A 16,284-nucleotide genomic window follows, 5' to 3' on the forward strand; every position below is an offset into this window, starting at 1 on the left:
GGTCTATTTTAGTTTATTAATAATGGAGTGGGTGAAGTTTGCGTGAAAACACTGAATTATGAAAATTTTTTCACCCTCCTCACCCATAACACTAATAAGACTCCTCCTCTTCCTCATCCTCATCCTCTTCCCTCCACTGACTCCTCTTCTTGTCCTCTCATTGCTTCATCAGCTGTTTCCTCTCAGAGGTGTGTGTGTGTGTACATGATCTGTCACATTTCACACTCGAGACGATGTACCGACGTTCATTGTATGTTTTTATCACTCTGTGTGAACCTGACTGACTGTCCTTACAAGTTAATAAAGAATTCATCTGAATGAAACACATGATGATGTCAGGATCATGTGTGTTTCCTAACTTCACAGAGATAAAGTTTAAATTAATGTGTTTCATATACATAACACATATACATTCATTTACAATGAATAAAGTTTAAATAACAGAATCAGAATCAGAAAAACTTTTATTGCCAGGTAGGTTCCACCTATGAGGAATTTGTTTTGGCATCTGGTGCAGCAGACATACAAGAAAAGAGAATAAAAAAACGATAAATGGTGAAATGCAGAAAGTTAGTATACATATACCGTATTTTTCGGACTATAAGTCACTCCGGAGTATAAGTCGCACCAGACAAAAAATGCATAATGAAGAAGAAAAAAACATATATAAGTCGCACTGGACTATAAGTCGCATTTTTGGGGGGAAATTTATTTTATAAAATCAGAGATCAAGAACAGACATTACATCTTGAACGGTAAATTATAGTAATAACAATAGATTAGAGAACAACGGGCTGAATGGGTGTCTGATATGTTAATGTAACACATCAACAGATATTCAGATAACTATAACATAAACAACATAAGTTTACCAAACCCTGTTCCTCTAGCTGTGGTCATCTAGCTTTTAGCCCACGATTAGCTTTTTTGGTTTTCTTCATTGCAGTCAGAGTATCCTCCGCTTTTCGCCAGTCCCTCACAAGTTTCTCGCTAACTACAAACTTTCTCTCAGCTGCTCCATTACCGTTTTTGGCTGCATATTTCACTACTTGCAGCTTGTAATCTGCAGGGTATGATTTTCTTTTTGGGGCATTTGTGTTCAGTCTTTCTCAGTTGTCTTTACAAGTTTATGTTTAAATTTAAATTTTTCGGTGGTACAGAAGCGTAGCAGATACTGGCACACCAGCCTAGAGCGCCCCCTCGCGACTGTCAGCGTGAACATGTGAAATTACCGTATATATTTTATTATATAAGTCACACCTGAGTATAAGTCGCAGGACCAGCCAAACCATGAAAAAAAGTGCGACTTACAGTCCGAAAAATACGGTACATGCATCTGTATATTCAACGAGATCTCCACAACTGAGATTTGTTCCCTTCTTATAAAGCAAGGCTAACATGGTCATCCTGATGGACCAAGATGGCGGAGTGTCACTAGCACTGAGCTGTGTCTCTGCGTCAGCTGTGGTGCTGCTTTATGGTCTAGGCCTGACCTGTGGCACGATTCTGGTTCATCCCTGTCACTGCCCCAGACTGCTGCAGATCAGAAATGGACAATTATCTGATACAGACAATGACCGACAGTATATATTCCGCCCACCACTAAAGCTAAGGTAAGGTAAGGAGTATGCATCATCAGTCACAAGCTATATTAGTAAGTGCATTTATGACGCCACTGTATCCAAGATGATCACCACACGTGCCAACCAGAAGCCGTGGATGACTAATGAAGTGTGCACACTGCTGAGGACCCGAGACAGAGCCTACTCAGTGCCTGTGGCAGGGCATCCAAGCCACCACCAACTTCAGGTCGACCACAAGTACCTGCGACAGTGATGCTTTCCCTCCAAACACACTGAACAACTTCTACGCTCAGTTTGAGGCACAGAGCGATGTGACAGCGAGCAAATCCACTCCTCCCAACGACCAGGTGCTATGTCTCGCTACAGCCGCCGTGTGGAGGACTCTACGCTGCCACACAACATTCCTGACAGTGCTCACAAGATGTGCATACCAGCTGTGTTATCGTTCCTAGGTGCTGTAAGGAAACCACCATCATTCCCATGCTCAAGAAGTCACCAGTGACCTGCCTTAATGACTACTGACCCATCGCACTCACACCCACTGTCATGAAGTGCTTCAAGAGGCTAGTCCTGAGGCACATCAAGGACCAGCTGACCCTCACCCTGGACCCTCTGCCGTTCACGTACCGTCCGTTTGTCCTGCTCAATGTATGACACCATTACCACTGTACTCCACCTGGCTCTCGTTCACCTGGACAACAAGGACACGTTTATTTGAATGCAGTTTATAGATTTCAGTTCAGCATTCACACTACTGCGATTCTGTGAACCTTGTTTTAACCTCATGTTTCCTTGGTAACAAGCTGCATGACTGACGACCTGTTCTGGCTTTCACGATGTACTCAGGTGGTGAGTTTGTAAGTATATACAACCTGAAAAGGTACAAGAAAGATGAAACACGGATTAACAACAATTAATTTACAGCTCTGTTTCCATGGAAACCCTGGACACACTTTTCTTGCCTGTGATTTGTTGGTCAGTCTGTCAAATTAATCTGGAATTTGAATGTAATGGAAGCCAGGAGGATGGGGACAGGGGGTGATAAAGAAAAAGTAGAAAAGGTAGGCTTAAAAGAGGAGGGATGAAGAAAGAAGTCAGAAAATTAAATTGAGACACTTCAAATGAAACTGAGCTCTGTGTGTGTGTGTGGACACACACTCTCTCACACTCATTCATATGCAGATGAATCATCCTTTTATACCCCTTCTGAAAACAAGTGAGAGACCTTACCTCACCAAGGAGAGAGAGAGGATGAAAAGTCTCTTCTTCTTTTCCCATGATGCCGTTTAGTCGACTGAATCTTACTGGTTGTCACAGTAACACAGTAAAGAATTTCCCCTCGGGGATAAATAAAGGAATTCTGATTCTCAACCATGTGCCTGTCAGTCATCTGTTGTGAGGTGCTGTGTGTGTGTGTGTGTGTGTGTGTGTGTGTGTGTGTGTGTGTGTGTGTGTGTGTGTGTGTGTGTGTGTGTGTGTGCGCGCGCGTGGGGGGGGGTCTGTTTACACAGTCACATTGTGAGGACCCATCTTACTTATGGGGACAAAACTCAGGTCCCCACAAAGTAAATCATTAAATATTAGGGTAGGGAGTTGCTTTAAGGTTAGGCTGAGGTTAGGGTTAGGCAAGTAATGTTTATTGTTATGGTTAGGTGGTGGTCAAACCTCCAGGAAATGAATGGAAGTCTATGTAATGTCCCCAAAAGTGATAGAAACATCCTACATTTCTCATAATGCACCATCTGAATTCAGATGAGATGTTCAGGAAGCAAAAGACATGTGACATGTAAAACAAAGGCATCAGCATCTAGTGTGATGTGTGACATACGTGTGGAGACGTGTTTTATGAACAATAACACAGCAACTTCCTGCTGACCTTCCTGCCGGTTAATCTCGTCCTCTGATTGGAGCCTGACAAGCTCATTTGGTTGTCTCCAGAGTTTGTACACATTTTGTGTTGCTGTTCTTCTTTGTTGAATTAGCAGCTACCTCCTACTAGCTATATTTCAAATTTCACTAATTTCACTAATCTGATTATGTCATCCAGCAGGTGAACCTTACTGGGAATTGGCGGGGCTTCAAATACAGAGAGGTAAGGAGGTGTGGCCTCTCATTGTGACCAATCAACGGCACAGAAGGACATGGTCACGACCAGTCATCAGCCTGGATCGAAGGCTGTCTCCGTCCACACAGGTACGTTACAAGATACAAGATTTATTTGTCACACACACAATCATACACGGTACAATGTGCAGTGAAATTCTTTATGTCCCTGCTACCAAAAAATAGCTAAATAAAAAAATTTAAATATTGCAAAAAGAGAACACTTATAAAAAAATAATAAAATTAAAATTAAAAAAGTGAAAATGTGCAGTATTTACATGAATAGTATTTACATCTAGTGCATGTAGTGCAGGTGGGAGTAGGATTGTCCAGATTAACGCTCACTGTTGAGCAGACGGATGGTCTGGAGGAAGAAGCTTTTCCTCATCCTCTCAGTGTTGGTTCTCAGGCAGCGGAACCGACGGCCTGATTGCAACAGGGAGAAGAGTGAGTGTCCGGGGTGATGGGGCTGCCTGAGGATCTTCTCAGCTCTCGACCTGCATCGTTTGATGTAAATGTCCTGCAGGTCGGGTAGAGTTGTTCTGATCGTCCGCTCAGCTGAGCGGACTTCCCTCCTGAGGGCCGAGAGGTCCTGCTTTGTGCAGCTGCCCATCCATGTGGTGATGCTCCCACTCAAGATGCTCTCAGTGGTGCAGGTGTAACAGTTCCTGAGCACCTTGAGGGGGAACCTGAAGTCTCTGAGGCGTCTGAGGTGGAACAGACGCTGCCTGGCCTTCTTCACAGTCCTGTTAATGTGCAGTGACCAGGACAGGTCCCGTGTGATGGTCACACCGAGGTATTTAAAACTGTCCACCCTCTCCACCTCAGACCCGCCGATGCAGAGTGGACGGATGTCCTTCTGCTGCTTCTTCCTGTAGTCCACAATCAGCTCCTTAGTTTTGCTGACGTTCAGCAGGAGGTTATTCTCCTGGCACCAGCTCTCCAGGTGGGTGACCTCCTTCCTGTAGGCCTCCTCCACCGTGTTACTTCTCTGACTGCAGGAGATTCCTGCTTCAGCCTTTGTTTGTATTTCGGCATGAGAAGGACTGCACTGTGGTCCGAAAGGCCAAACGGAGGCAGAGACTTGGCCTTGTAACCATCCTTGAAAGGAGAGTAACAGTGGTCCAGAGTCCTCTCTCCTCTGGTGGGGCAGTCGATGTGTTGTTTAAACTCCGGTATCACCTTCCTCAGGTTAGAACGGTTAAAGTCCCCGGCCACAATGAGGGCTGCATCAGGCTGGTTAGCTCGATGCATTACATTCAGCAATTACAATAAATTACTCTGCAGCAGATGATGTGAAGTGGCTCTGCTGTGCTGACTTCGGCAGGGCGTTAGATTCATCACTTTGGATTCAGCGCTGTAGGGATTTGGGTCAGTGAATGAGACTGAGTCAGAACAGTGGTTGGATCAGGGTGTAGTGTTTGACCAGAGCTTGGGGACAGGAAGGAGCAATTCCCGCTGATTCCTGTAGATTCCACCAAATTTTGAAGTGGATGAAGTAGCAACAGGGAGCCAGTGAACTGAACATAGTGTCAGGAATGTTGTTGAAAACATCAGGCGTGCAGCAACTTTCTAGATAAACTGCAGAAGTCTGCGGGCAGGCAGTGGGGTTGGAGTTGGAGTTGTCCCAGTGTGACATGAAAAACACCTGGATGAGCACCTGAGCCACCTAATGAAGAAGGGATTAGTTCTCCTGATGTAGTAATACTAGCATGAAGTACTAGTACTGCCACATTTGCTGAGAACTAGTTTAGAGGACTAGGTTTTCTGCATCTTTCTGACTCAGAATGTGCCTAATTTTTGCAATATTGCGGAGGTGAAAGAATGTAGTCTTTGAAATATGTCTTATGGGTAAGTTAAAGGACACGTCCTTATCAAAAACGACTCCTAGATTCCTTACAGTGGAGCTTAACTTCAGTTTTGTCTGAATTTAGTAGTAAATGCTGTTTCTGTGCTGTGATGAGCTCTAAAGCCAGATTGAAAATCCTCAAATAAACTCTTACTATTTAGAAAGTCATGTAGCTGACTGGCGACTGTTCTGTCAAGGATCTTGGAGAGAAATTGAAGGAAAATATGTAACATATATAACACATATGTTTACTCTGTATGTGATCACAGCATTACATCTATGTGTGTTTGTGTGTGCATGTGTGTGTGTGAAAAAACAACAATAGAATGAAAATATTTCATTTGTCAAAAAGGGAAGAAGAAAGATCTTCTCTCTCTTACAGCAATGCATCTCTGGATCTCAGTCCTGCACTGACAGACGGCCTGTCCTGCCTGTCCAGGTGAGTCATTCAGTCTGTCTCTCTGTCTGTTGACTCTATTAACATACTTTAATAACTGTCTTATCTCTTTCTTCAGGTGATGAAAAAAATTCATCCTTCCTTCTTCTCTTCACGGTTTTCTACCAGATTCACTCTGCTGACAGACTGCAGACACCGTAAGACCTGCCTGCTTGCCTGCCTGCCTGCTTGCCTGTCTGTCTGCCTGTCTGTCTGTCAGTGGTCTGGTTGCATTGTGGGAAATGGATGCCAGGCTTTCACAAAGAGGATAAATGTGTGAGGATACCACTGGTCTCTAATCTCTGGTGCTGTGGAAGATTCCTTTAAGGGAAACTCAGTCATTTTTCCATAGATATTTATAACACCGAGATATTCTGTCACTGATGGCTTCTGACATCATGGTCACATGACCATGTGTCTGCTGTCACAACATCTCTTCTTTTCATGGAGGATCACAGTTAGCTGGAGGAACTTCTGTTCATCTGTCACATGTTATCAGTTTATTTTCCTGCAGCTGAAGATGAAGGGAAACGTCGTCAGTGAAACAGAAAAATCACTTCATGTGGATTTCTTTGTCTTTGTATTTTCAATGCACCTTCAGTTCAGGTACAGTTCAGAGTCTAACACAATCCCCAGCACTGAGGTCCAAATCTCTGAAAAGGCTGATCTCAGAGCAGCAAACTGCAGCAACAGAAGCTGGAATGGTTGGTTATGTTTGGTCTGTAGCTTGAGGTGTAACAGTAGTCTGGAGTCTGTCTGTTGTATTGTCAGTGTTTGTTTATCTCAGCAGTTTAAATAAAGTCAAGGATACAAGGAGTTTTTATTTTTCATTATAACCATGTATGTGTAGTATGTGTAGTACACAGGGTGCTACATTGTATATAAAAGAGTACACATAGTGAGTATAACAATAAAAAAAACAGAAACAAAAATAAAAAAAACAGAAATACACCCATTTAACATGTGAGCCAATACAAGAATGAGATACAGCAGTGCAATGACAGACAAGACAATAAACACAGAATGGTACAATACAGTACAGCTGGACAACAGTCAGTGTGGACTGAACCGTATGTTAAAGTGATGTGGTTAAACAAAGTGACGGTGTGGATCATGAAGTCACAAAAATAATAAAGTATTTTTCTGTCTGTGTGTCTCTCAGAGAAGCGAGGGATGAGTGGAAGTAAAGTTGCTTATGAAGGAACCTTACTGCTGAGGACGGAAAGAACAACGGATGACAACAAACAGGTCAGATCTCACAACCTTCGATTGATTATCAGAAAAATGGACTCCTGCGGGCCTCTGAGACCTCTGGGCACAGACTCTGCAGTAAACTGCAGTAAGTTACTGCAGTAAAACTACAAACATTAATACATGCATCCATCCATTTTCTATACCACTTATCTGTCAGTGTCACGGTGGGGCTGGGGCCAATCCCAGCTGACCCCGGGTGTGAGGCGGGTTTGCCCTGGACTGGTCGCCCGCCAATCACAGGGCTGACACACAAAGACAGACAATCACAGATACTCACACCTCGGGGCAAAGTAGAGCAGCCAGTTAACCTGATGCTTATGTTGTTGGGACTGTGGGAGAAAGCCGAAGGAAACCCATGCAGGAACAGGGAGAACATGCAAACTCCACAGAAAGTCCTGCACTTCAACCTCATTAAAACCAGTTTACTGCCAGAGCTGCTGCAGGTGGTCCCCATCTAAGGAACCAGGTGACAGTCAAATCAAAGTGACACTGTGGATGGGGAAACCATGGGAAACCAGGTTCTGTTCTGGTGTTTTATGTGTTTTGTTTCTGTGTGTTTCAGTGTGTTAGTGTGTCTGCAGACAGAGCAGAGGAGAAAGACGAGGAGGAGGAGGGAAGTGAAGGCAGAAGGAAAGACAAACATCCTGTCGCCTCCACTCCTGTCCCAGGGTCGCCATGGTTACTGCTGTTCTGTTTCTGTTTCTCTTTCTCTCTCACACACACACTCACACACACACAGAGTCCATTGTTTTCAAAATGTGAAAAGCCAGTCCGGCCTGTAGTCCAGGTTCTGTCGCTGCAGCTGAACTCTGATGACCGTGTGTGTGTGTTCAGGTGTGTGGTGTGGACTGGGGACGACCGGGTCTTCTTCTTTAATCCCACAATTCACCTGTCTGTGTGGGAGAGACCAGGAGAGCTGATTGGTCGAGACATCAGCCGCATCATCGAGGACCCTCCTCACAAGAGGAAGAGGAAGATGCCTCCTGGTCTGTCATCTCACCAGTCTGACAGCCCAAATTATGGCTGATGATCATAAAATACAGATTTTTAAAAGGTAAAATCAAATGCAGTTCCACAACTCTGTCGAACTCTTTCTGACAGACCACAGCTCCAGCTGTCAATCATCTGGTCATCATGGTAACAATGAAGATGCTGAACATGAACACAGCTTCAAAAGGAACAGGTAAGTCTAATCGAGCCAATCAGACAGCAGAATGGAGATGATATCAAAGGTTGCAATGTTTTTATTCTGTGAGTTCTGACTTACTGATGTCCTCATTACTGAGCAATGTGATTCGTCACAGGTTTACTTCAACATTTTCTCAGTAAGCACCTCTTTGTCTGACTGTCTGTCCCTCTGCAGGACAGAGGAACCTGTGGCCCTCATCCCTCATCCGGGAGAAGTTAAGCTTCTCCCACTGGAGCTTCGCGTCACTCATTTTAAAGAAATGATGCTGGAGAGAGGGGTAACACACAGAAACATCTGCATTCACGATACACATAACAGAGACACAAACAAAATGCTAAGAGGAGGAATAACATATACTGTCTGTAGTAATGATAAAGTGTATACACACACACATCTGTGTGAAGCACAGGTCTGTCCCTACCTGCCTCGAGTTAGGGTTTGTAAGCCAATACATTCTGCTTATATGAACGATGACAGAGAAACCTGGAGTGGAGGAATGGGGACGCGGGGCCTCCCTGATCTGAACCTGATGGGTGCTTTGTTATTGGATGTCTGTGCTGGTTCAGTCCAATTAAGGCCTAAAGCTAAGGTTCTAATGATCCCACCAAGGTCAAATACCTGGGACTCCCCGCCTGTTAGTCAGAGCTGAGGAAGCCTCTTGGCTGAGAGGTGAAATGTCTTCAAGAACTTCGTGGAGGTCCAGTTAGACAGCATTAAACAAATCTGTGGTCAACTTCACGACAAGTCTTCTGGAACACCGACACATTCACACCATGAAATGTAAAAAACATTCAGTGAAATGTATAAAAGTGAATAAATATATTTATCTCTGTCTGTCCTGAGGTGTCAGCATTCTCCAGCTGGGAGAAGGAGCTCCATAAGATGGTGTTTGACCCTCGCTACCTGCTGCTGACCTCAGATCAGAGGAAACAGGTTCAACTATCCAACAAACTGTTTCTACAGTGTTCTGATGTACATCTGAGTGGACTGTGGTGTCTCAGAGACTGGAAGCAGGAGATGATATCATACCTGTATGATGTCACATCAGTGTTAACGCTGTGTATGTGTGTGTGTGTTTGTGAAGGTGTTTGATCAGTTTGTGAAAAGCAGACTGAAGGATGAGTACAAAGAGAAGAAGAGTAAACTCCATAAAGCCAGAGAAGAGTTCAAACAGCTGCTGGAGGAGGCAAAGATCACCAGCAGGTATCACTCTTTCATTATTCACCACTTCACTCTTAATTATTCAACAGAGACCTGACCTGAGTCCACTTCGTCAGCTGGATGGGCAGGTGTTTAGCTACCTGTCAGATCAGTGAGTCTCAAACTGCAGCTGACACAATATTTTCATTCCCAGCACACTGAGAGGAACCAAATGTGTAATTTAAGAAAAGACATCATCAGCAGCTTCATCGTCTATGGTTTTCAGCTGGAAGAAAACTCTCATTCATCACTTGTCTAGTCAGACTCCATTTGGACTCTTAAGACAGCAGAATGACGGTCAACATAAATCGTGTTGAAGAACCTGTTTCATCACATTCTCCTGATTTTGTGCAGATCCACCTTTAAAGAGTTCTGCGCTCGTTACCGCAGTGATCAGCGGTTCAACGCCCTCAGCCGGAGGAAGGAACAAGAAGTTCTGTTTCACCATTACATCACTTCCTTAAAGAAACGGGATAAGGAGAATCGAGCCAGATTGAGGAAGATGAGATGACTCTGAGAAAACTTCCAGAACGATCTAGAACCTCCAGGACCTCCCAGAATCTGACAGAACGTTCTGTTCCACCACACAGAGTGGATCTTGTGCTGCTGCAGCAACTGGACCAGAACCGCAGAGACCAGACTGGGACCACAGGATCTGTGTGGTTCTGAGTTGTTGTTTGTAGTTTCATAGATTTTCCTGGATGGGGGGAACCTGCAGCATCACACTGGATTCTGGATATGAGACTGTAGTTGAGTGATATCGTGTGGACCTGCCAAAGTGAATCTGGTCTGACAAGAGAACTGAGCCTAGTCAAACTGGACTGAACCAGACTTGAAAAAGAGTCAGAACACAAAATAAGATGTCTGTCTGTCTGTCTGTCTGTCTGTCTCTCTGTCTCTCTGGTCTGTCTGGACCAATCAGTCAGTCGTTCAAATTTATTTGTTTAGCACCGTTCAAGAACCAATAACAAATTGATACTGATGCACATGAGAAATATAAGTCATAAAAATTTAAAGTAAAACCAATAAAATGGATTAAGAACAGATTGTAGAGCAGTAAACAAAGATTTACAAACATACAAAAATTCAATAACACTATAAAATATGTCAGTTGAAAAGGCATTCAGTTCACACAAAAACTGCTTGGCAAGAAATCTTTGGTGTGGAGGAGCTGATAAAACCAGAGAAACGAGAGAAAACCTAATGAACAGCTGAAGACGTTCATGTGTAGATAAAACATATGTGAACTTTGTTTATGTTCACTGGTCCCGACCAGGTGGGAGTGGCTGCCATGTTTCTTTGTGTCACCTGAGGTTTCACTACGACCACATGCCCAGATGAAATGTTCTGAGAATGTGTGCACATAGGAATCATCACTATTTCTATTGATCGATTGATGTCAGCTGGTCATCATGGACAGACTCTGTGATTGGCTGTTAGTTGGTGAAATGCATCCTGGGAGCATGTAGTTTCTCAACAGTTTATCACCAAGTGTCAGTAGATGACCTGATTCGTTCAGCAGGACCAGGGACCACCCTCATTTGAACAGACTAAACCAGATCAACTCCCTCATGTCTGACATGTGTTTTTATGTTTGTTATCAGGATGCTGCTGTGAACAAACAAATATGCTGTTGTGATGTAAGCCCTGCCCCCTCCCCTGTGAGCCCCACAGTGAGCTGTGATTGGACAGATTCTCCTGTTTCAGTGCTCTGATTGGATGTTTTTTAGTGTTCTGGCTTCTTGGACTGTCTGTGTTTAAAATGATTTTTGTGTTCATTAGCTGTTGTTCATGACATGTTTTAAATTAAACTGTTCCCCAAACATACCTGTGGTGTTTGTTGTTTGCAGGTGATGGGTGCACTTCCTGTCTCATGATGAGGTTTAAACAAAGCTAGTGAGATCATCTGTTAGCACTTACACAGTTACTGTGACGGTGGAAAAGTCTGCTCAGTATCATCTGTGGTTTGTCATTGATTTCTAATGTTTCTGAAATGCACTCCTGTTTTCACACTCCAACATGTTTTCATTCATAAGATGTGAGTCAGTTGACTGTCTCCAGCATCATGTGAGGCAGGCGGCTCTTTAGGTGGTCTGGCAAAGTGCAGAAAACATGCGGTTTGATTGTTACTTGGCAGCAGCAGCTTGTCCATCCATCCATCCATCTTCTTCCGCTTTATCCAGGACCGGGTCGCGGGGGCAGCAGCTTGAGCAGGGATACCCAGACTTCCCTCTCCCCAGACACTTCCTCCAGCTCTTCCGGGTGGACCCCAAGGCGTTCCCGGGCCAGCTGAGTGACATAGTCCCTCCAGCGTGTCCTGGGTCTTCCTTGCGGCCTCCTCCCGGTGGGGCATGCCCGGAACATCTCCCCAGGAAGGCGTCCAGGGGGCATTCGGAACAAATGCCTGAGCCACCTCAACTGGCTCCTTTCGATGTGGAGGAGCAGCAGCTCTACTCCGAGCTCCTCCCGGGTGACAGAGCTCCTCACCCTATCCCTAAGGGAGCACCCCGCCACCCTGCGAAGAAAGCTCATTTCAGCCGCTTGTATCCGAGATCTCGTTCTTTCGGTCATGACCCAAAGTTCATGGCCATAGGTGAGGGTAGGAACGTAGATTGACTGGTAAATTGAGAGCTTCACCTTGCGGCTCAGCTCTCTCTTCACCACGACGGGCCGGTACAACGACCGCATTACTGCGGTCGCTGCACCAATCCGCCTGTCAATCTCACACTCCCAACTTCCCTCACTCGTGAACAAGACCCCGAGATACTTAAACTCCTCCACTTGAGGCAGGAACTCTCCTCCAACCTGAAGGGGACAGACCACCTTTTTCCGGTCGAGAACCATGGCCTCGGATTTAGAGGTGCTGATTCTCATCCCAGCTGCTTCGCACTCGGCTGCGAACCTCCCCAGCGCACGCTGGAGGTCCTGGCCTGAAGAAGCCAACAGGACAACATCATCCGCAAAAAGCAGAGATGAAATCCTGTGGTTCCCAAACCAGACACCCTCCGGCCCCTGGCTGCGCCTAGAAATCCTGTCCATAAAAATAATGAACAGGACCGGTGACAAAGGGCAGCCCTGCCGGAGGCCAACATGCACTGGGAACAGGTCCGACTTACTGCCGGCAATGCGGACCAAGCTCCTGCTCCGAGAGTACAGAGACCGCATAGACATTCCCGGGGAGGCTGAGGAGTGTGATGACTCTGTAATTGGAGCACACCCTCCAGTCCCCCTTCTTAAAAAGAGGGACCACCACCCCGGTCTGCTAGTCCAAGGGCACTGTCCCCGACTGCCATGCGATGCTGCAGAGTCGTGTCAACCAAGACAGCCCCACAACATCCAGAGCCTTAAGGTACCCAGGACGAATCTCAAGAAGGCCAGATGACACAACCACAAAGTCGATCATTGACCTCCGGCCCAGAGTGTCCTGGTGCCATGTGCACTGATGGACATCCTTATGCTTGAACATGGTGTTCGTTATGGACAAACTGTGACTAGCACAGAAGTCCAACAACAGAACACCACTCGGATTCAGATCAGGGAGGCCACGCCCCTCCAGGTATCACTGTCGTCGCCCACGTGGTTATTGAAGTCCCCCAGTAGAACTATGGAGTCCCCGGTCGAAGCACATTCCAGTACCCTTCCCAGGGACTCCAAGAAAGTCGGGTGCTCTGCACTGCTGTTTGGCCCATAGGCCGAAACAACAGTGAGAGACCTATCCCCAACCCGAAGGCGTAAGGAAACGGCTCTCTCGTTCACCGGGGAGAACTCCAACACATGGCGGCTAAGGTGGGGGGCTATGAGCAAGCCCACACCAGCTCGCCACCTCACACCATGGGCAACTCCAGAGTAGAAGAGAGTCCAGCCTCTCTCCAGGAGTTGGGTTCCAGAGCCCAGGCTGTGCGTGGAAGTGAGCCCGACTATCTCTAGCCGGTACCGCTCAATTTCCCGCACAAGCTCGGGCTCTTCCCCCCCCAGTGAGGTGACATTCCATGTCCCCATAGCCAGAGTGTTTGTCCGGGATTTGGGTCGCCGGGATCCCTGTCCACAGCTGTCACCCAGACCACATTGCACCGGCCCCTTCTGAACCCTCTCGCGGGTGGTGGGCCTACAAGAGAGCGGGCCCACGTCGCTTATTCGGGCTGTACCCGACCGGGTCCCGTGGGCGGAGACCCGGCCACCAGACGCTCGCCTGCGAGCACCAACCCCAGGCCTGGCTCCAGGGTGAGGCCCCGGTAATGCCAATCTGGACGACGTACATATCCTTGCTGTTTTATCTTTCATCCGGGGCTTCTGAACCGCTCTTTGTCTGACCTGTCACCTAGAACCTGTTTGCTTTGGGAGACCCTACCAGGGGCATTAAGCCCCCGACAACATAGCCCCTAGGATCATTTAGGTACTCAAACCCCTCCACCACGTTAAGGTGGCGGTTCAAGGAGGGGAGCAGCAGTTTGTGCAAGCTGAAAACATCAGAGCTGAGCTGTTTGGACTCACAACCTCCCACAGCATCACACTGTCGCCAAGTGCTTCCTCATGAGGGTTTTGTTGGGTCTCTTCAAAAATCAAATTAAAGAGTTTGGTCTGGACTGTTGCCGTGATTTGACAGACAGAGAGAGAGAGAGACAGGGAGAAACAGACAGAAACAAATAGAGAGAGAGAGACAGAGAAACAGACAGGTAGACACTGTCAATCGACTCCTCACAGACAGACATTTCATCCTTCTGGTCCAAACCGCCAGAGTTCGTTGTGAGCATTTAGTCGTCTTCTCCTGTCAAACACTTCATGTTATTCCACTGACCAGCAGGAGGCAGGATGCAGCATCGTGCCAACAAAAACAGTGAAGAAGACTATCAAAGAGAGACAGACAGACAGAGAGAAAGACTGTCTGTCTGTGTGTAATCACAGCCATTCAGCCACCCCATATTCTTTGTCTGTTGTCATGGCAACCTGAGAGCACGACAGAGTGAAAACAACAAACGAACATACTACTTGTGCTGTCTCATCTGTTTCTGTCTGTGTGTCCGTCTCCCTGCCTGTCGATCGGTCTGTCTCTCTGTCAGAATGTGAACCAGGTTGAGCTGCATGAGCAGGTGTAACTCATGGCTGATGTCATTCCACATGCTTTTCAGCAGTGACCTCTGGTGGTAGTGCTGGTGGTTGGGGGTGGGGGAGGGGATCCTGTCTTGGGAGCCTAGGTCTGTGGTGGACCTCAGAATCTCTAGCCAAGAGGCAGATGGGTTGAATTCACCAGACTCCCCCTCCTGGGACAGAGCCGTGCTTAGACCTGATACTGTCAGTCAATGTCCATCATGAAAAGTAGGCCAGGACCTGCACAAATCAGCTGTCTTCACTGCACTAGAAAAGCTGATCCAAACTTGTCCCATTCAGGCTCCTGCTCCTAAATGGCAGACATTTTGATGGGAAGATGATTGTGTTCCACTTTGGGGAGGACCAACTAGGAACTCGCACCATTTCTGTTATTATGTGACACTGATGGGACACATTCTGGAGCTTTCAGAACAGGGAGATGGTTGACTGAACTCCTCTTTCTCCTCCTCCTCCTCATATTAAAACTGTCAAATCATTTTGACAGTAAAATGTTTTCTCCGGAGGCATTGCAGTGTTTTACTAGCAAATTACCTGTCAGTGTGTGTGTGTTTGGTAATTGTTGGTCGATTTTATCCTGCAGTCTGATTGGGTGGTGGTGTCAAGATGTTTCTCCTCCTGGATACAAATTCAGCTTTTAACTTCTCATTGGTATTCACACACACACACACACACACACACACACAGAAAGAGAGAGAGAGAGAGAGAAACAGACAAATGTTATTACTCTCCAACAAGTTTGTTTTTTCTCAGTGATGGAAAATGTCAGTAATCTGAGATGTTGGCTGTTACAGACCACTTATGCATCTGGCATACAGCTGTTTTATGGAGACATCCAGCTCCACACTGCAAGATTTCTCTCTTCTGATGTTTTGGTTCTCCTCAGAGAGATTTTTTATTGTATTTTAAAGGTGAATCTGGACCAGATCAGAATCCAGATCCTGTGTTTTTCTCCATGTATTTCTCTCATCATGCAACACATTTAGCTACATAAGCCAGGGCACAAACAGAATCCAGATAATATTAAAACATGTGATGACGGGAAGCCTCCAGCAGAGGGAGGCAGAGCTATGCTGCCTCAACTCTGTGTCACAGTGAAGGATGCTGGGAGGAGGAGGAAGAGGAGGAGGAGGATGACGCCAGCAAAGGCTGCAGAGATGCTAACAGCATCGACACACTGGCATACACTATTAGGAGCTAAATGCTAACTGCTGATAGAGACAAACAGTAAAAGAGAGACAGACAGACAGACAGACAGGTAGGCAGATAGACAGGCAGGTGGACGGGAATTGAGGATGGCAACAGCACACACACACACACACACACTCACAGTCAGCTGCAGTGAAGCTAGCCGTTAACAATATCAGTCTTGGTAGCAAACCTACTGACACACACACTTACACACACACACACACACACACACACACACACACGCACACACAGCAATGCAGTGTCTCAGGCTTCCTATTGGACGGTGAGTGATGTATATCCTTTAATATGTGTGTCTGCTGTGTTAGGCCTAAGCTGTCAGAGTGAGTGTGTGTGTGTGTGTGTGTGTGTGTGTGTT

The 16,284-nt window shown here is 46.2% G+C and overlaps 1 protein-coding gene across 6 annotated transcripts in view; it reads left to right on the forward strand.

Moving 5' to 3' along the window:
- tcerg1l (transcription elongation regulator 1 like) overlaps positions 1–10,658 on the forward strand; it is a 28,409-nt gene extending 17,751 nt beyond the window's left edge. For 4 of the 6 annotated variants that reach the window (XM_046377307.1, XM_046377304.1, XM_046377308.1 and 1 more), the window contains exons 6-16: positions 3,631–3,776; positions 5,888–5,974; positions 6,051–6,129; positions 7,134–7,219; positions 7,788–7,903; positions 8,060–8,211; positions 8,327–8,408; positions 8,589–8,691; positions 9,258–9,347; positions 9,499–9,617; positions 9,969–10,658. In XM_046377307.1, coding sequence (XP_046233263.1) covers positions 3,631–3,776; positions 5,888–5,974; positions 6,051–6,129; positions 7,134–7,219; positions 7,788–7,903; positions 8,060–8,211; positions 8,327–8,408; positions 8,589–8,691; positions 9,258–9,347; positions 9,499–9,617; positions 9,969–10,125 — 1,217 coding nt within the window. In that variant the 3' untranslated portion in view covers positions 10,126–10,658. The remainder of the gene's footprint in view (positions 1–3,630; positions 3,777–5,887; positions 5,975–6,050; positions 6,130–7,133; positions 7,220–7,787; positions 7,904–8,059; positions 8,212–8,326; positions 8,409–8,588; positions 8,692–9,257; positions 9,348–9,498; positions 9,618–9,968) is intronic. The other 2 variants (XM_046377309.1, XM_046377306.1) reach the window with 2 other exon arrangements.
- Positions 10,659–16,284: the final 5,626 nt, after the last annotated feature.

This window comes from Scatophagus argus, chromosome 21 (genome assembly GCF_020382885.2).
Source record: "Scatophagus argus isolate fScaArg1 chromosome 21, fScaArg1.pri, whole genome shotgun sequence".
In the NCBI taxonomy this organism is placed as follows: domain Eukaryota; kingdom Metazoa; phylum Chordata; class Actinopteri; family Scatophagidae; genus Scatophagus; species Scatophagus argus.